Source organism: Thamnophis sirtalis, unplaced genomic scaffold, assembly GCF_051295495.1.
Source record: "Thamnophis sirtalis isolate CommonGarterSnake01/CBP01778 unplaced genomic scaffold, rThaSir2_p1.2 scaffold_3, whole genome shotgun sequence".
Classification (NCBI taxonomy): domain Eukaryota; kingdom Metazoa; phylum Chordata; class Lepidosauria; order Squamata; family Natricidae; genus Thamnophis; species Thamnophis sirtalis.
In genome coordinates this window covers 130740502-130760087 of record NW_028261383.1, presented here as the reverse complement: position 1 = coordinate 130760087, position 19586 = coordinate 130740502, and the positions used below count along the sequence as shown (strand labels likewise).

Here is a 19586-nt window from a genome sequence, read left to right as displayed (position 1 = left end):
TACGGTTTCTAGTCAGGATTTCTGGAATGAGAACAGCACATCTGGAGGGCACCAGTTTGAAAAGGCTGTACCAGAAACACGGCTGACATGATGATTAGCATGAGGACAGATTTGTGCATGTAAAATCTCTAAAGGGTGTGTTCCATTTTCCTTTTTTTAAAAAGAAAATTAACTGGTAGGTTGCTGACCTCTATCTACTCTTGGCCTCATTTGCTTCTTTCCCTTTCAGATGTTTAAAGGGCCAGAATGGGACATTGAATTCATCTTCACAGCTCCCTCCTCGGCAGTGTGTGGAGTGACACTGGATGTTGGTGGCAAGAAGGAATATCTCATTGCAGGTAAAGCATAATATATTTTCAAAGCCTAGAAAAGGAGTAAGAAACAGAAAGCCAATGCAATGGAGGTATGAAAGACAAAAATAATAATAATTCCAATTCTACTTTTTTACCAGCATATCACTCTAAATACCCAAAATATTTCTGAAAATTAGCTTTGCAACAAGAAATGCAACTTCAAATTTGGTGATCATGTGCCTTTGGCAAGGGGTGCGGTGGTTCAGTGGCTAAGGCGCTGAGCTTGTCGATCAGAAAGGTCGGCAATTCGAATCCCTAGCGCTGTGTAATGAAGTGAGCTCCCATTACTTATCTTAGTTTCTGCCAACCTAGCAGTTCGAAAGCATGTAAAAAATGCAAATAGAAAAACAGGAACCACCTTTGGTGGGAAGGTATCAGCGTTCCATGTGCCTTCACCGTTTAGTGATGCTGGTCACATGACCACGAAGATGTCTTTGGACAGTGCTGGCTCTTTGGCTTTGAAATGGAGATGAGCACCGTCCCCTAGAGTCGGGAATGACTAGCAGATATGTGTGAGGGGAATCTTTACCAACTTGCTACCATACAAGAACTTTGCAGTAATGTTTGGCTGTTTCTTAGAAAATAAAAAAATAAACAGGAACCTTAGTCTCACTCTAGTTCAGCTTCCTGCTCAATTCAAGATTCGTAGTGAGGGGTCCTTGGTGCTCTCTGAGCTTGGATTTTTCCTTGCAGATGTTTCATTATCCAAACTGGATAATATAATCAGTGCTGGTAAGGAGTGGGGTTTGCTCTCAGTTAATATTTTAGCGTCTTGCCCTGTCAGTGTTAGTGGGGCTGGTCTTACAGGCTCTTTGGTTGGACTATCTACTACTTATTTGGCTGTTCTTGATTGTGGTGTTGTTTACTTGATTGTTGATTTGATATTAATTTAATTAATTAATTTTGGAGTTAATCTGTGCTCATGTGGATCTGACTGCTGGTGGGGAGATATTTTGGTCTTTTTGTTCCCTTTTTGGCTTGTTGATTGTTTCTGTTGCATAGTCTGTAGATATTGCTTATGTCTTATCTATCCATTGATGGATAATTTGTCAGGATGCCAGGCTTCTAGAAGATTCATAGCCCAGGATCATATAATACATCCACAATTGGGGGCTGCCCAGCTTCACCTTAAATCCCTGCAGCTCTCCGACTTGCAAAATTTCTTCAAATGATTAGCTGAAATCTGCTTCCCTAGCCATTTCCACCCATTATTTCTGGAATAGAATAATTCTGTTTTGTCTTTCTCATGATAGCTCATCAGACGTGTAATGTTTGCTATCAATTGCAAATTATTTTCTTTTTTTCAGGCATAGTCATTGATGATGGCAGTGAAGGGTGGGGGAGAGATGCAACACACAGCCACATGTCATGATACAAAATCTGTGGCATATGTCTTGTTGGGACACCACAATGAAACTGAAATTTATGCTGAAACCTCACTCTATATGGATCATCATTTTGCCATAATTTCAGTTTGCCACATATGATTGTGCTAAGAAAATTTACTTCTTGAAATGTTTTTAATGAGATTTGCCTTTTAGTTTCCTTATCATCCTACTTATTCTTCTCTGGCCATATTCTAATCTCCTTAAAATGAGATGCCAGTCACCTGGTCTTCCGGTTTCTGGTGCGCATACATGCGTGAAGATCGGCTGGCCAGTACCCGGAAGAGCAATAGGCGACGCCTGGCGTGCCTGGTGAGATGACTCTGTGTGCCACTTCCGGCATGCATGCCATAGGTTTGCCATCATGGGAATAGAGTATACCTATTATTTTTATTCTATTTTTCAAAAAATGAATGTGAAATGAGCTTTCAACTTCATCTTTATTTCCACAAATATTTGTTGGTCCTGTATCTTTTAACCGGATTTATAAGAAAAAGTGGTTGGTTGTTAGGGGCTGCAGTTAGGTGGGGAGGCAAGACTGGAATAGCAGGGATTGGTTGATTTACCAATTTGCTTTGGGGAGAAGTTATTTTACAATAGGTGATGCCCAATGTGGCAGCCATTTTGTGAATGTTCAGTTTCTCCACAAAGGCAGCCATTTTATGAATCTAAAGTGTGATCTGGAAATTTCACTCCCCCAATTTGATTGGAAGCTGTGTCAGGAGAGTGCAATTACTGACAAATCAACGTTTGTTATAGCTCTCATTTACAGTTTTAGTTCCCCAATCAAAATAAGAGAGTGACCACTGGTAACTCTGGAAATAATCAGGAAAATGCCCTCTGGCTTGCAGGCTGCTATTCATAGTTGCTTTATTCTCTCAGGGAAATCGGAGGGTAATGGCAGGATGCACATCACCCTTTGTGACTTCATCATTCCTTGGGACTCCCTCAGTGCCACCCAAAAGAAGAGTCTCAACCAGCGGTACCAGATGGGCTGTGAATGCAAGGTAAATCCAAATTCATTTACTTATTTATTTGATTTCTATAACTGCCCATCTGGGGTGGCTTACATTCATCATCAAATGTAAAACAAAACCAATACAAAATAAATATATATGGTCATTGATTAGAACTATTGCCAATGGATGTTAATTCAGTCAAGAGACTGAGCCCTTAACTCACTCAGAACCCCAGGCCCAGAACCAAGTCTTTATGGTCTTTAAAAAGGCCCACAAGGTCGAGGCCTTCCTGATTTCTGAATTTTTTGGGGGGCAGAGGCTACGGCAGAGAAGGCACATCTAGTTCCCTGCCAGCTGACATTCCTTGACTGATGGGATAGTTAATATGCCTAATGTGGCAGGTAGAAATCAGTGGGAGAAGACTGTTCCTTAGTTAACCCAGCCCCAAGCCATGAAGGGCTTTAAATGTGATAACCACATGGGGCTACCCTTGAAAAGCGTTCGGAGACTGCAGTTAGTTCAGAATGCGGCCGCGCGGGTGATAGGGGTGTGCCGAGGTACACCCATGTTACACCTATCCTCTGTGATCTGCACTGGCTGCGTGTTGGTCTCCGGACTCAATTCAAGGTGTTGGTTAGCACCTTTAAAGCCCTACATGGCTTAGGGCCAGGATACCTTCGAGACCGCCTGCTGACGCATACCTCCCAGCGACCAGTAAGATCCCAAAGATTGGGCCTCCTTCGGATGCCGTCAGCCATACAATGTCGGCTGGCGGGCCCTCGGAGGAGAGCCTTCTCAGTGGCTGCTCCGACTCTTTGGAACCAGCTCCCCCCTGAAATCCGTACCATACTCACTCTGATGGCCTTCAGGAAAGCCGTAAAAACATGGCTGTTCCGGCAGGCCTGGGGCTGTTGACCTCACCATTGAGGTTCGGCCCTGACTAGAATGAATTTGATGGATGATTGTTGTTTTAAATTGTATTGTTTTTTTTAATGTTTTTTATATTTTGTTTGTAAGCCGCCCGGAGTCCTTTGGGATTGGGCGGCATATAAAAGTTTTAAATAAATAAATAAATAAATAAACCAACACCTAGAATTGTGCCTGGAAGCACACTGGCAGCCAATGCCATTCACGTTCGGTTAACATGCATTGAGCATCCAACAACTTTTACTGCTCATGCAGCCGCATGCTGCATCAGCTGAAGCTTCTGAATGCTCCAGGGCAGTCCCTTGTAAAAAAGCGCATTACAGCAATCCAGAAAAGAGGTCATGAGGCATAAGTGACTATAAACAAAGCCTCCCAATACAGGAACAGGGGCAACTGGCTCACAACCCTAAGATGTGCAAAGGCCCCTCTGGCCACAGTTGATACCTGTTTTTCTAGTAGGAGCTGTAAGTCCCAGAAGACCTCCCTCCCCCAATTGTGCAAAGGGAAAGCCACCAAGGCCAGCAGTGGGAAAACCTTTTCTCCAGAAGACCCAAATACCCAATGCCATTCCGTTTTGCTTGAGTCGAAGCTGATTGCACTCCATCCTGAGCCTTACAGTCTCCATGCCCTGGAGACAGAATATTCATGACATTGTTCAGGCAGCTCGCCATGGAGGTATAAAGCTTCCTAATCCCTAATGATCACCTCACCCAGAACCTCATGTAGATGTTAAACAGGAGAGGAGAGAGAACTGGGCCTGAGGCGTGGCACGACAAAACCGCGCTCATCAAAATAGCGGTGATTAAACCGCGTCGCTAAAGCCGCAACGTCATCACCGCGCGTCATCACCGCCGCGACAACAGCGCGGCGACAGAAGGGCGTTCTACATGCTTCGTTCTTTGCCTCTGTACCTCCAAAGGTAGCCCTCCTCCTCCAGCTGCTCCGGGAAGGGTCCAGACAGGGCAAAGTGGGCTGCCCAGCAGCAGCAGCCCGTGGGAAGGGTCCAGCTCAGCTGCGGGGGGCAGCAGGAAGCCCACGGGGGGGGGGGCGAGCGGGGCCGCCGATGCCGCCCGCCCTGCCTCTTCCTCCGGGGAGGTGCCGACGCCGGCGGAGGACACGGCAGCGGTGGCGGCTGAGGCTGTCCCGGGGCCGGCGAAGCGGGCTTGCCCGGCGGCGGCGGCCACCCATCCAAGGAGATGTTGTTGAGGAAGAAGAGGGCGGCCTGCCTCCGCCGCGCGTCGCCGCCCCGCTTGCGAGCCCCTAGGTTTAGGGTTAGGTTTAGGGTTAGGGTTAGGTTTAGGGTGCTTTGGTAGGCGCGGATTTGCCCTCCGCGGTTATGTCATCGCGGTAGGGTCGTGTTTTTCTTAGCGCTTCGGACGGCGCGGATTTGTCTCCGCACTTATGTCGGCGCGGATAAGGGCTTCGCGGTTTTGTGGTGGAACCGGCCTGAGGTACCTCACAAAGGCCATTGGCTGAATCCCCTCGCCCCATCAACCCTGACTGGAATTGACCCCAGAAGTAGAACCAGCTCAACACAGTATTGCCCCATCCAATTCCGGAAGTTGATTCAGAAGGATACCACGATTGCTAATATTGAAAGCTGCTGATAGGTCAGAAGCGTGAGGATGGTCACTTTACTCCCATCTTGCTCTTGCCACAGGTTATCTGGGAGTGTAGTCAGTGCCATCTTAAACTTGTAACCTGGCCTGAACCTTTTCAACTATGGACCTCCGAGGAGCAGAAGAAGCGTGTTCTTTTAGTCAATGGCTCCTGTTTGCTCTTTAGTTTACTTTCTTGGAGGCCCTGGCAGAGTAAAGTATTTATTCAGTTGAGGAACTCCTAACCCACCCCAATCCCCAAGGATCTGGCTGATGTTCAGCCTCAAAACAAAACAAAATGGCCATGGTAATTAGTACCAAAAATCAGAATCTTAATTCACAAGGCAGGCTGACATGAAACAGATTCAACTTGCTTCCAGAATTGCAAACAGGTAGGGTTGCCTGGATGACTACTTGTGAATGATGCACAGAATATTAGACATAATTCCTGTTCTCTTTCATTCATACCAGATAGGTAGATTTCCTTCTGGCAAGGTATTGCCCAAGACTCTTATAGCTGAATGAGATCTTGGAAGTGTTCTAGTCTAACACCCTGCCCAAGGCTGCATTATTCAGGGCTTTAAAACACTTCAAATTGGACCAAGACGCCTATTGGTAACCAATGCAGGCACTTTAAAATGCACATAATTCCATATTGATGGTATTGTTTTGCCAGTAGTTTTGCATGCTAACCTGTCAGATAACTCAGATATTTGCTCCAAAACACTGTAATACGTGGAACCTGAATCTAATGCCTACAGGGTTAATCAGATCTTCAACCGTAATGCTAGGAAATCATGAAGCTATTGATATTTTCTCTCTCTGCAGATTTCCCGCTGCCCCTCCATCCCCTGCTATGTCTCTGCTCAGGACGAGTGTCTGTGGACTGACTGGGTGACGGAGAAGAACATCAATGGGCGGCAGGCAAAACACTATGCCTGCATCAAGCGGAGTGATGGTTCCTGTGCGTGGTACCGTGGAGTGGCTCCCCCTAAACAGGAGTTCCTTGACATTGAGGATCCTTGAGTTCCTTTGGCACCGGCAGCATGGCTTGCAAGGAATTAGATCGGTCCACATTTGACATCACTTCCTGGAAACAGCATGAAAATAAAATCTTATGGGCAGGCCAATAGTGGTGGTTGGAGAGTGCTAAGGAAAGGAATGTTGAGGCCATTCATACTTTGCTTCTTCTGCTTCTTCTCCTGTGCTGATCCAGTGAGTGTCTTTTTACTCAATGGATTTCAGCCAAGCATAACGGAGGAAGGCAGTATCAACAGTATGATTGGCTGAGAGGTGTTGTCTCTGATTCTGGGTAGCAGGCCTACCAGGTTCTTACTGTCTTGAGAGACATCCCTCCTTGTGAAGAGAATTCGTAAACCTTCTTTCCCACTTTCCCACCTTCTGCCTGGGTCAAAACCTCTTTTCTTTCCACATATGAAATTATTCCACATTTACTACTTTAGAGTCATTCCTTTCTCTTAGACACATATACAGAGACACATGTGGTGGGCTGAGATTAAACTTGCATTTTGGCCTCCATGAAAAGTGGTGGTGCCATCAGTCCAGGGCATCCTTTTGCACTAGCAAAGAGAAGAGTTGTGTCATCTTCCAAGGACTAAGCAACCTTTTTAAAATTGACTATCTGAGAGAGACAGTATCCTCTTTCAGGGGCAAAAATTGGAGGTGGGTGCGTTAATTATTTTACGAAGTTAATATATATAGCCTGGAAGACATGGGAGATATGTGCAGCTCTTAGCTTTGCGTCTGGGATTGTCAAATTTCAGTTTTTAAAAAGGGGTTTCAGGATATGGACTTACTCCATATGCTTGATTCCACCTTTTTCGTATTTATGCCATTAATGTAATTCTGATGTCACAGTCTCTCTTAGCCAGTTGTAAAGTTTTGCTATTTCTATTAGGATTTTGGAACTTTGTAGACCAAGGAATTGTCATCTTCCTCCTGCTCCTCCAAAGTTCCTGGCACAGAATGATTTTTAATCAGACCAGCACAGCTCCAAGCCCTGCGACTTGCTGAATGGAGAAATCAATGATTGCAACAAGAATTCCGCAGAAGGCAGACATTTATGTTCTCTTCCCATATATGTGATTAGGAGAGCTGGCTGGTGATACCCACACATGTATTAAACTGTGATTATAAATGCTCCTTTGGAGTAATGACAAAACCCTCAACTGTCTGAAAAAGAGCATTGCTCAGTTCAACCCTTCCCATTCCCTCTTCTGAGCTTGTCCTTTCTCTCCTGGATTTCCCCAAGCTCTGGGTGCCCTCCCCCCCTTTTGGAAGGGGGATTCTCATACTTAGATCTGAAGGATAATCACACTTATTCTTAGCCAGGCCTGCCCCGTGGCCTTTTCATGCTGTTCATCAAGGTAGAATTTAAAGATGTCATACTGGGCCAGTCTGTTTATTTCAATATATTTTTAAAACAACAAAAAAGGAAAAAAATTGTTCAGTCCAGTATAAGACTCCTGTTTTACTTCCTGTACGGTTATATCCTATGTGACATTTACCTTCTTTCTCTCTGTTGATACTTTTTTATTTTTAATTTTTTTCAGTTTGTTTCAGCAATCAGTTGTATCATTCCTCTATTATGTTTTTTTAAATGTTCTTGTTTAGCTGTTAGATTTGCACTTATTACTTTGTAAAGGGGTTCTGCGTTGGAAGCTTTTAACATACAGTGGGAAGAATGTCAAAATGTATGGAGGACAATGTTCCTTCCCTCATTGCGGAATGCCAGCGGAAGCAGCATTCTGTTCCTGCCTTCTCCTCTGGTTTCTCCTGCAGCATGTGTAAGTTTTTACAGAGACTGGAGGGTGGCAGCAACATGCGACTGCTTCTTGCTAGCCAAATTGCAGCTCCCAGCAAGCAAACTAAGTTGGCCATTTAACTAGGGGTGTGAAAAACAACCCCTGCAAAAGACCTATTTATGGAAAAACAATATCAAAGACTCCTCAATTGGCTTAATTTATAGCTGTGGGTTTAGTGTCACGCATAAGTTTCCCTGAAGCACCCATAACAGAACAGTTTCCCCTCCATGCCAGCAATTCGAAAATATTTTTAAAAATAATAATAATAAAGAGTTTACATTATTTTCAAATCTTTGCTTAGTGAGTATGAAAAAATAAGTTAGCTTGCTGCCGTAATTTAAAGCTTTTTGGGGAGCCGCTGGGGTGGGAAGATTGTTTGGTGGGTAGAATAATATGGGGTGGGTTGTTTTTGTTGTTGTTGGATTTTGAAAGCTGAGATTTTCTTGTGCTGGGAACACATGAAAGTTGCTGAATAGACAAGCAGACTGTGCATGTCTCTGACGCTTTGTATAATTCATATGTGGACACTTGAGTCTCCGGACAATAAACAGTATTATCAAAGAAAATGGAAGCAGGCTCCTTTGGATTGCATATACTTTGTTTCTGCTGAGGGGCAGCCAAAATTCCTGCAAGGCCTCTTAACCACTTAATAGTTCGGAACATTTGAATGGAAGAATGCAGGCAAATCAATGTAGGACCCTTCTTCCTCTCCGTAGCCCCAGCCTCAATGGCTTTATATTTCCCCCTCCCACCTATTTTCAGTATTTTCCCCATGTTCTTCATGTTCCCTTCCCAATCCAAAGTTGGAGTTATCAGTTATCTGAGTGATAGCAATTAATCATCCAGCAATGCTGTTTAATAGTACATCAGGCCCGTACTGTGTGTATGTAACACTTGCCCTTCCCTGAGTTTAGCAGGACTGAAAAATTATAAAAGGGATCTCAAAAATTCTGCTTATTCTTCCTGGAACAACTTAAAATCAGTGCAATATAAATTGCCTTATTTCCAAACAAAGCCAATTTGGTATAGTGATGAAGGCACCAGGCTTGAAACTGGGAAACCATGAATCCTAGACAAGTGGTGGGATTCAATTTTTTTTACTACTGGTTCTATGGGCATGGCTTGGTGGGCATGGCGGGAAGGATAGTGAAAAATCTCCATTTCCTCCCCATTCCAGGGGAAGGTTACTGCAAAATCCCCATTTCCTCCCGATCAGCTGGGATTCAGGAAGCAGAGAATAGATGGGGGCGGGGCCAGTCAGAGGTGGTATTTACCGGTTCTCCGAACTACTCAAAATTTCCACTACCAGTTCTCCAGCTAGGTGACCTTGAGCCAGTCACCCTCCCTCTGCTCTTGGAAGGAGGCAAGGACAAATTATTCCTGAAATCTTGCCAAGAAATTGCACAGACTTGTCCAAGCAGTTACCAGGAGTCAAGACTCAAAGGTACATCACCCCAAATCCCAACAAGGTTCATAGAGCTGGAATATTGAAATGATCCCTAAACAGCAGAGATACAGAAACAATTTCTGTTTATGCCCTAACTGCACATTTCCAATTGAAGCTCTTTAAATACAGTACCTTATGGAGTTAGAAGAGTCCAATGGATTATCAAAAAGGGTTGAGGGTTCACCACTGCTATTCACAACTCTAAATAACTTCTCCAGTACTAACTTTTCTCCCCGGCATAAATATTTATAAGCTGATTTGGCCCAGCTAAACCCTAACCCTAACCAGATTCAGATATCTGGGAATAAAATCACACAAAGAATAAATTTTGGCTTCAAAAGAGAACCATTCACCCTGTGTTGCCTAAAATCCTAATGACGGATCCTCTGATCACTGCTATGTGCGGTCACTTAAATTGGATTGTTGTGGATCAGTTCTGTGCTGGGTTAAGAACCTGAAGCTGCCTCCAGAGTCTCCCACCTTCCCCTCCCTCCCTTTTCAGTGGTGCTCAAGAGCTGAATGGGACAACTCAACACAGCCAATTTGCTGTGGCCAACTCACCATGGACAACTTTCCACCGGCCAACTTGCCATGGATAACTTGCTCCGGGACAATTCAATTATTTAAAATTATTTTAAAAATTATTTTAAATTTTGTCATTCACATTTCATTTTGTCCCTCCTTTGGCATCCTTTAATGATTCTACAGTAATCCTCGACTTACAACATTATATTTAGTAACCATTCCAAGTTACAACGGCACTGAAAAAGGTGACAATCATTTTTCGCAAGTATGACTATAGCATCATCTTCAAGATCACGTGATCAAAATTCAAATGCTTGGCAACTGACTCATATTTAGGGCGGCTGCAGTGTCCCACGGTCCTGTGATCAACTTTTGTGGCCTTCTAACGAGCAAAGTCAATGGGTTCATTGAACCAGTGTTACCAACTGCAATGATTCACTTAATTGTGGCAAGAAAGGTCATCAAATGGGGCAAAATTCACTTAATAAGGGTTTCACTTAGCAACAGAAATTATGGGCTCCATTGCGGTCGTAAGCCGAGGACTACCTGTGTTCCACTATTTCTTCGATGTTAGTGTAAGTCTTGTCCAGTGGCAAGTTGTTCCACAGCAAGTTGGCCGTGCCAAATTGTCCTGCTGTGAATGGGCCGTGGTGAGTTGTAGAATATAGAATAAGAGTTGGAAGGGACTTTGGAGGTCTTCTAGTCCAACCCCCCTGCTCAGGCAGGAAACCCTCTATCATTTCAGACAAATGGCCATCCAATCTCTTCTTAAAATCTTCCAGTGTTGGCGCATTCATAATTTCTGCAGGGAAGTTGTTCCATTGGTTAATTGGTTATAAAGCGGTACTTTATAAAATGGTACTAATAGGGATGTCCTTGAACATGGAATCTTATGGTAGACCGGCTCAAGAGAGTCGGACAAGCCACAATTTTTATTCCAAAGATTAGCAAAGCGAGGGGATGAGGGAACACAGCGGCCTCTGCTGCCTACGAGGCAAAGCCACCGCTTCACCACTTGCTTGGGCCAAAGACGACTCAGCCAGGCGGCGCTGCCTCCCGGAAACATGCGAAGGGGCAGACTTACGTCAGAGCAGGCCGGGAAGGGTTTGCCTTTCCTTTCCCCGCCCCGTCAGGAGGCGGATGGGGCCTGGCTTCGCGGCCTAGCAGCTGCGCTGTCTCCCTTTCCTTTGCGCTACGTTGGACACGTGTTGTGAATGCGCACACACGCTGTAAGGAGCGCAGAGACCGCTCCGGATGGTGAGTGGAAAAAGGTCGGAATGAGGAGGGAGGAGGAGCGCGAGGGCCGGTGCAACGGAGACGGCTTGGCCCACGGGGTGTTTTCTACTGGCGGGGAACGATCCTCTAGAGTCCGACTCGCCCTGCAGCGTAACTCTTCCCCCGCCGCTTCCCTTCTGCCCCTTTTCGGCACCGCGGCTATTCCTGCGCAGCCCTCCTTCGGCTCCCTCTGGGCCGTGGCTGCTTGGGCGAATGGTCCCCGGCGCCAGGGCGAGGGACTTCTGCTCGGATCCCCGTGGCGCACCCGGAGAATCGGGGCCGTGCCAAGGAGGAGCCTCCTCTTCCGCTGCGAGCCCAGGCCCTGCCTGTAGGTGCCCTTGCACGAACGCCGGAGGCTTTGGAGCGCCTTGGGTTTTTTGCTGTGGGGGCCGCCTGCTTAATCTCGGCTAAGGATTTTCTGGGCTGAAGAGAAGAGCGCGTCTGGTTGGGTGGGGGGAAGGGGGCTGCGCGTGGCTTACCCCAAACACTCTCTAGGCACATGCTGTGGCTGATGGGTCTAATGCGCGCGCGCTCCTTGCAAAGGAAGGGAGGTGGGGACGGACAGAAGGCGAAAGGAGGAAAGAGTTTATTTATTTTTGATTTATTTCGTATTAGAAAACATATGTATAGACATGATTTTGGATACATGAAATGGTTTACGAATACATGGGGACAGTAGGACAGACGGTAGGCCGGCTGGTGTCCTTATGCAAGCCCCTTTACAGACCTATTAGGAATGGGGTGAGGTCCACTGTTGGCTATCTAAGGTTAAAGTTTTGGGGGGTTTGGGAAGGAACCACAGAATCAGGCAGTGCATTCCAAGCATTGAATTTGAAGTTGAGTCTCTTCTCTCCAACTGATTGGAGGAGGGTAGATGAAGCATTTCGCCCTTCGAACTGGGATATTTCTGCTGGTTCCTTGCAGTATTGTCTTTTTGCTAAACCTTGGGCTCATTTTGGCCTGTTATCTCACAGAGCAACCTCGTTCCTCCCTCCCTCCCTTTCATCTCGGATAGAATAACTTCGGGAGGCTGCAAGCTGGAGAGGTTTGCTTCCAGGCTACCCAGTGACATTCTCTTCTCCCCGATGATTCAGTTCTCCTGACCATGCTCTCAGGTGCAAGAATGCGCCTGCACCTCTGCTCCTCCCTCCCCCAACTTCCGATGCTGTTTCCCCTACCACCCATATCTTGTGTGCCCTTGGCTGCCCCATTAGATGCTGCCACTGGGTGAGATTTGTTTTGCATAGGACACCTGGTGCCCTCCAGGTATGCTGCACTTAATTGCCCATCTAGCCAGAAATTATGTGATGTAATCCAGCACATCTAGAAGATCCCAGGTGTGGGAGACTGTTTTGTTAGATAAGTGTGATCCCTCTATATTCTAATGGGAGAATGGGGGGGGGAATGGGGGTGGCAAATTTGAAGAAACTTTCCTGACCTTGTTTATTTTAGGGAGGTGCAAATGTTCAGATAATAGTACAATTTAATGTTTGTGTGAGATAGAATGCCATGTATACAGCCATGTATATTTATATATAAATATATATCCTCTGGAAAAATACCTGGTTCCCCCCCAAAAAGAGACACATGATGCAAACCCCCTTTCCTTCAAAAACAGAGTGCTATATGATTTTTTCCTTCAGCAAGGCCTGTTATAAGAAAAATTCATCCATTCATCCTGGCAGCATGTTTTAATCTTCTATTAGTAGGGACCCTTGAGGTTTCTTAATGGGAAGTAAAACTATTGCCAATCAAATTTCAAGGCAATCCAGGAAATGGTCAGATAATAGTTGTGAGCCTTTTTATTTATTTATGTTATTTATATTTCTTGCTATGGCTGCTAATTTATCTGTCTAAAGACTAAGCAAATTTCACACCTCATTAAAGGCTATAATGTGAATTGCATGTTCCAGAGCACAGTCAGTTCAGAGAACAGAAATGCATCATTTACAAGTTAATTTCCAGTTAGTTGCAAAGCAACGTGAAAGTACATCTAGAGCCCTCACATGCAGCAAAAGCTATTATATAATCTAATCCTTTGTTGGGTTTTGGGGGGAAAATCTGTTTTCTGAGTAGAGAATTTTGGATCCAAGGAGCAATGAGATGCTAAAGAATACAATAAAGGCCTTAACAATGTAGGTAAAATTTTAGGCTTTTCAGAAATGTGAAAAGTTTTTATCCTATCCTGCCTTTCAAATTAGTGCATTTCTAGTTTTTGTCATGGGAATTTTCTCCTTGTACCTTAATAGATAGTATATATTTATTGCCATGCATTTCTATTTGAAATTTTACAGTTGGGAAATCTGAATTACAGATGTGCTTTGGATTTACCTGATTGTTTATAAAGATTAGATAATTAATCTAAAGATAGATTGGTTTTAGATTTTTTTTTAACAGAAGCTGTGTTGTGGAAACCAAATTCATGTTGATCATGATTTCTAAAACATCACAAAGTTCATGGTAATTTAAAAAGGTACCTGCCCAGTCCTTAAAATCCATATTCAGTATAGGAAGATGAGTGACACGGGAAGCAAAATAGAAGTACAAAAAGAAAGACTATCTGATTGTTTCAATAACATATTTGAGGGTGGATGTTTACTACAGTACATAGAAAAGAGGGCTGAGCTGGAGGCATTTGAATTTGAGGTCAAATAACCTTTTTTTTTTTTTGGCAGAGTGAAGTTGCCTTGCTAGGATGGTGGTTGTTGCCTTTACCAAGTGATGCACCATGCCAATAGTGGACAAATTAAAAGAAGCCCTAAAGCCTGGGCGAAAAGACTCTGCTGACGATGTTGAACTGGGTAAATTGTTGGCAGCTTCTGCCAAGAAGATTTTGCTGCAAAAGATTGAGTTTGAACCCGCCTCCAAAAACTTCTCCTACCAGCTGGAGACCCTCAAGAGCAAGTACGTTTTGTTGAACCCGAGGACAGAAAACTGCAGTCGGCACAAGAGCTCTGAAGAGGGACCCATACGAAAACAAGGTGCCTGCCTCGTTTGTTGTACTTGTCTTTTGGAGTTCTCCCCCACCCCCCAAGTTTTATTTTATTTTTATAACATCCAATTTTCATCGAATAGTGTGTGTTCTGGGTACAATTGTGCTTAAGTAATCATATTATACATTTTTGTTGATATAATTCCTTGTCATCATATTAGTAACATAACAGTACTGTAACATTAATATTTAACATCATCTTTACCATTTCCTCCAGTTGCATCTCCTCCTTTCCAACTTCTATTATTTAGCCATTGATAAAATATGTCCCCTTATTAGCAAGTGTTAATGTATCCATTTCTGCACAGTCTAAGATTTTCTTAATCACATTCCCCTGAGATGGGATTGTGGAGAACGAGTTCTTCATTTGTTTTTGAGTTGCTGACTTTTCCTTTTTTCTTCCGACAGGTAATGAGCATGTGTCGGGAAGTGATGGGGTGCCAGCTCCCCAAAAGGTCCTCTTCCCTCTGGAGCGACTCTCTCTAAAATGGGAGCGGGTCTACCGTGTTGGAGCTGGTCTCCACAACCTGGGCAACACCTGCTTCCTCAACTCAACTCTACAGTGTCTGACGTACACCCCACCTTTAGCAAATTATCTGCTTTCCAAGGAGCACAGTCGCAATTGTAAGTGTGTGGCTGAGTTTGTGTGTGTTTTGCCGTGCTATATGCGCCCACTTGTTCATATCTCTTTTCCCCTTAGAGCATAGGCTATAGGAATAACCTGTTTCATTTTCCAAGGCCTCTGAAGGATGGAGTTCTTAAAATATAAGGTTATGGCTGGCGGAGCAGCCCAAGGAAGGTGAATGGTCAGGGAATGAGGCGTTTAGAGGGTTCATTGTTTGTGTGTGTCCTTTAGTGTGTGTTGAGGGAATTTGAAGGGATCGGATGGATTCAGGGCTGCTTCTGGTAAGCTACTCCTTTATCATCCTCATTATTACTTTTAGAGCATCGATGCAGGCAGAATTACTGTCCCCAAAACTAGAAAATTATGCCTGGTTTTGCTTCTGCCACCATCCCATTAATCCCATGGGCATAGGATCCCCAATTGGAGTTAATCTTCCATGCATTGTGGGAGGAAGTTATGCTCTTTTACATTACAGGCTTGTAGTAAGGATCATAGCAAGATGAGGCAGGTAAAAATGTTTGACCATTCAGAAGTGTTTTTCAGATGATGGTGATGTTATTTATTCCAAAATATAATTTAAAATTCTATAATTCTGCCCATTTGTCGTGGAAATCTTCCCCCTCCCCTTCGATCGGAGCTTATTTTTTGAATTGCTCTACAATTTATAGTTACAAATTTCTGATTCCTCTATTCTGATAGTGTTTTGAGGAAAACATTGGGATTTTCCAATATCATATATGAGGTTATGCTTCAGACTTACATATAAAGGATCTCAATGTGTTTAAGACATTAGGAAGTATATTAAGTAGTTTTCTCTTAAGAAAATGTTATATAAGTTAGGCTGTGATGTTAGATTCTGCTGCATTTGAGGTTTTTTGTTTAGGATTTGGCTATGTTCCATTACTGGGCCCTTTGATTTCTGTAACTGTAATCTAGGAGCAGTGCTTCTTGTGAAAAAGAATTATTTTGAACCCAATTGTAATACAGGTAGTCCTCAATTCACAACCACAATTGAGCCCAACATATGTCATTAAGTGAGAAATTTGTTAAGTGAAGTTTTCCTCCTTTTATGATTTTTCTTGCCATATTTGTTAGGTGAATCACTGCAGTTGTTAAATTAGTAACACAGTTGTTAAGTGCACCTGGCTTCCCCCCTTGACTACTTGTTAGAAGGTCATAAAAGGTAATGATTCAAGGACATTGCAATTGTCATAAATATGAACAGGTTGTCAAGTATCTGAGTGTAAATCAAGTGGCCATGGGGATGCTGCAATGGTCACTAGTGTGAAAAATGATCATATGTCACTTTTTTCAATGCCTTTGCAACTTTGAACGGTCACAAATGAATTGTTGTAAGTTGAGGACTACCTTTAATGGGCCTGCAGTGTTGTGTGAGCTTAATGGGTGGGTTTTTCTTGGCTTGTGGGGGTAGGGGAAGGGTGAGTAATCCAAGGTTAGCCCACATGCGGTGCTGTATCACGTTCCAGCCAGCAGTTGCTTTTCATTGCATCAATCCTTGTGATGGGAGACTGGCAGATTATGTTAGCAGCTGTGAAGGTCTTGAGCCAGCTGTAAGGTTAGGTAAGAGCTACTTTCCTCACTACGTCATCCCTTCCTTACTAGTGGTACTGACTCTTAGTTGGAGAGTGTACATCTATGACTAGGTAGAGGTAGGTAGATGGCAGCTTTGGTGGTTTTGTTTTAAAACTCAAACAAGCTATTTAAATAGCAGCAAGGATCATTTTGCAGCTTAATGCACATACTTTAGAAATGTTTCCCCTTGTCTGAGTAGTGCTTACTTGTCTGAGCTGCTTAACGAGTAGCATTGTGTTGAGATTTACAGGTATGTGGCAGAGAAGGATTCAGGATAGGAAGTCATTAAGCTGTCCATATTATCAATGTATATTGTTATTATGGTCTTTAGCCAGCAGATGAAAGAGAAAAAGAGACAAGGTGGGTGGATGGATGGATGGATGGGTAGATGGATAGACTGATTGATGGTCCATATAGGTCTGATCACAAATCAATAGGTAAGCTATTTCAGTAAAGTGAGGGTTTCAAATGCAGGCTCTAACTTTATTTTGCTTCTAGCAAAATATATATGATACAATGGAATGTGTATAACATAGCTATTGATGAAAATAGCCAATTGTGATTTTTTTCCCCCTCTTCCAGGTCACCAGGGAGGCTTCTGCATGATGTGCATAATGCAGAATCACATGATCCAGGCTTTTGCCAATAGTGGTAATGCCATCAAACCTGTGTCCTTCATCAGAGATCTTAAAAGTAAGCAGGGGGTTGGAATACTCTCTACCTGTCCAGTTCGTACAGGGCAAAAGACCAGTGATCCTTTTGAGATGTTGACCATAACTTAAATACTTTCGTGTGTGAATGTTTTATGGTTACAAAGTGAAGCAGTAAGACACGTCAGCCATCAGTGGCTATGGTCCAAAGATGCTCTTTTTCAGGATTTTTCAAGATATAACTGAACACGCCTCAAAGATTGTAAGGGTGAAACTGAAAATTTTTATTTTTTATTATTTTATTTATATTTTTACAAATAAGGCAGTGATAATCCAACAAGCTTTCCTCCTCTTATTTTGCCCCACAACAACAACCCTGTGTGGTGGGCTGCGTTGATAGAGAGTGACTGGCCAAGGTTAACCTATCTGACTTTCATGGCCAAAGCTGGACTAGAACTCAACAGTCTAGCCTATTGCCTTAGCCATTAGACCAAACTGGCTCTTTCACAAACATTTTTTTACCATATTTTATTTTTTGTTTTACTTTCCAACATTTTTTGTAGATATGCTAGGTGCAGAGTTTGGTTTTGGTGGTGGTCAGTTTATGAGGAAAAACCTCTTGAGCTTCCATGCTGGGTTCAATAGTGACCTCTGTTTCTGACACTGTTCTGAGGTGTTCTTTTTTTATCTCCTTTGGCAGAGATTGCACGGCACTTCCGTTTTGGGAGTCAGGAGGATGCTCATGAGTTCTTGCGCTACACCATTGATGCCATGCAAAAGGCCTGCCTCAACGGTTACACTAAGTATGAACAACTAGCTCGCTTGCTGTGTGCTTGGGAGAGAACGCTTGGTTGAATTGATCATGTCATTAAATTTGCTTACTGAAGCATTAGCTTTCCCTAATTAGGGGAAAGGGAAAATGCATACTACATGAGCAACAGTGACAAGGTCTACCTTTCCTTGCTATGGAAGTAAATATTAAAGCAAGTAATCCTTGCTTTAAGGGTAGCAAAAATTCTTTTTGAAGGAAGAAATAGCAATAGCACTTAAATTTATATACTGCTTCACAGTGCTTTACAGTCCTCTCTAAACGGTTTACAAAGTCAGCCTATTGCCCCCAACAATTTGGGTCCTCATTTTATCCACCTCAGAAGGATGGAAGGCTGAGTCGACCTTGAGCCTGGTGAGATTTGAACTGCCAAATTGCAGGCAACTGGCAGTTAGCAGAAGTAGCCTGCAGTACTGCACCCTAACCACTGCACCGCCACGGCGTGTTAGGTTCTTGGTGTTCTCTGAGATTGGTCATTTTCCTGAAAATGTTTTGTAACTAGGCTAGATGACATCAGTGCATAGTTAACAAAAACATTTGAGGAGCACAATTGAGCTCATAGAAAACCCAAAACCCACCAGTTTAACCCAGAGTTGCAGGTCGTCTTTGCTCTTGAGAGGAAGAAATTCATGCCTGGTGATTTTGATTGCTTGTTTTTTAACTCAGAAGTGAAGAATTGCATTTTTATTGGATATTTTTGAGCTATATCCCCCATCATGCCTCATTACAGGCCATACTAGTTACAATTCTTAGAAAATTAGTGTAGCAACATTCCTTATCCTTGTTTAGGCCACCCAGTTTAAATGAGAGTTCCCCAGTGATCAATATTGACCTCCAAGAATCAATGGGATTATTGATTATTATTATTTATCATTCTCTGGTTTAACATTGTATTTATTGCATGTTCATATAATAAATGTTGGGAGTGAATGAACCATCTGAAACCTCATTGAAGAGATCAATGAGCAGAAGAGTTTGTGGGCCCCTGTTTTAAATGAAAGCTCCTGTGAGCTGCTTGGGGAATCCAAGCATGGGTTAAATTTGTCCATTAGCCTTGAGACTGAGTTATGCAAATTGCTGGCCGCGCCTCCTCTGACTGGACTGGTTCAGTTTTTTAAAACTGAGTCCAGCCTAAAGAGATGCAAAATAATTCTCTCTAGGTTACTAAATAATTCTCTCTAGGTTACTAGACAAATTCATCATTATTCTTTCACAAATTCGTCATTATTACTTCACAAATTCATCATTATTACTTCGGCTGCTTGCTAGACAAATTCATCATTATTATTTCAGCTTGGATTCCACTTCACCGGATTGAGTTCCCTTCAGGGTAAATATCTTTGCAAAGGGTTCATTTCTCCTCGGTTACAGTGATGAGTGGATTTTGGCGTTCCCGGAGCCTTCGGGGCCAGGAAACTTCCTTGTTGGAGGCGGGGGTGTGCCGTTGTTTACTGTGGAAAGGTCGGTTCGCCGCCTTCGTGTTGTCTTGCCGCAGTTGGCGATCTGTTCGCCGCCTTACGTCGGCCACTCTCACCGCTGTCTGCTGCCCCCCTTTCCCCGCCTCGAGGTTGCTTGACGAAGTGTGGAGCCTGGACATCCCATC

General features: G+C 43.6%; 2 protein-coding genes across 4 annotated transcripts in view; both read left to right on the top strand.

The window, feature by feature from the left end:
- Positions 1–8613, top strand: part of TIMP2 (TIMP metallopeptidase inhibitor 2) — a 35297-nt gene extending 26684 nt beyond the window's left edge. The window contains exons 3-5 of the mRNA XM_087710106.1: positions 230–338; positions 2621–2745; positions 6051–8613. Coding sequence (XP_087566232.1) covers positions 230–338; positions 2621–2745; positions 6051–6248 — 432 coding nt within the window. The 3' untranslated portion in view covers positions 6249–8613. The remainder of the gene's footprint in view (positions 1–229; positions 339–2620; positions 2746–6050) is intronic.
- Positions 8614–11146: 2533 nt separating this feature from the next.
- USP36 (ubiquitin specific peptidase 36) overlaps positions 11147–19586 on the top strand; it is a 37019-nt gene continuing 28579 nt past the window's right edge. The window contains exons 1-5 of one of the 3 annotated variants that reach the window (XM_014074710.2): positions 11147–11276; positions 13972–14275; positions 14695–14910; positions 17087–17197; positions 17855–17957. In XM_014074710.2, coding sequence (XP_013930185.2) covers positions 14023–14275; positions 14695–14910; positions 17087–17197; positions 17855–17957 — 683 coding nt within the window. In that variant the 5' untranslated portion in view covers positions 11147–11276; positions 13972–14022. Of the gene's footprint in view, positions 11277–11539; positions 11623–13971; positions 14276–14694; positions 14911–17086; positions 17198–17854; positions 17958–19586 lie in introns of those variants that run through there. The other 2 variants (XM_087710104.1, XM_087710105.1) reach the window with 2 other exon arrangements.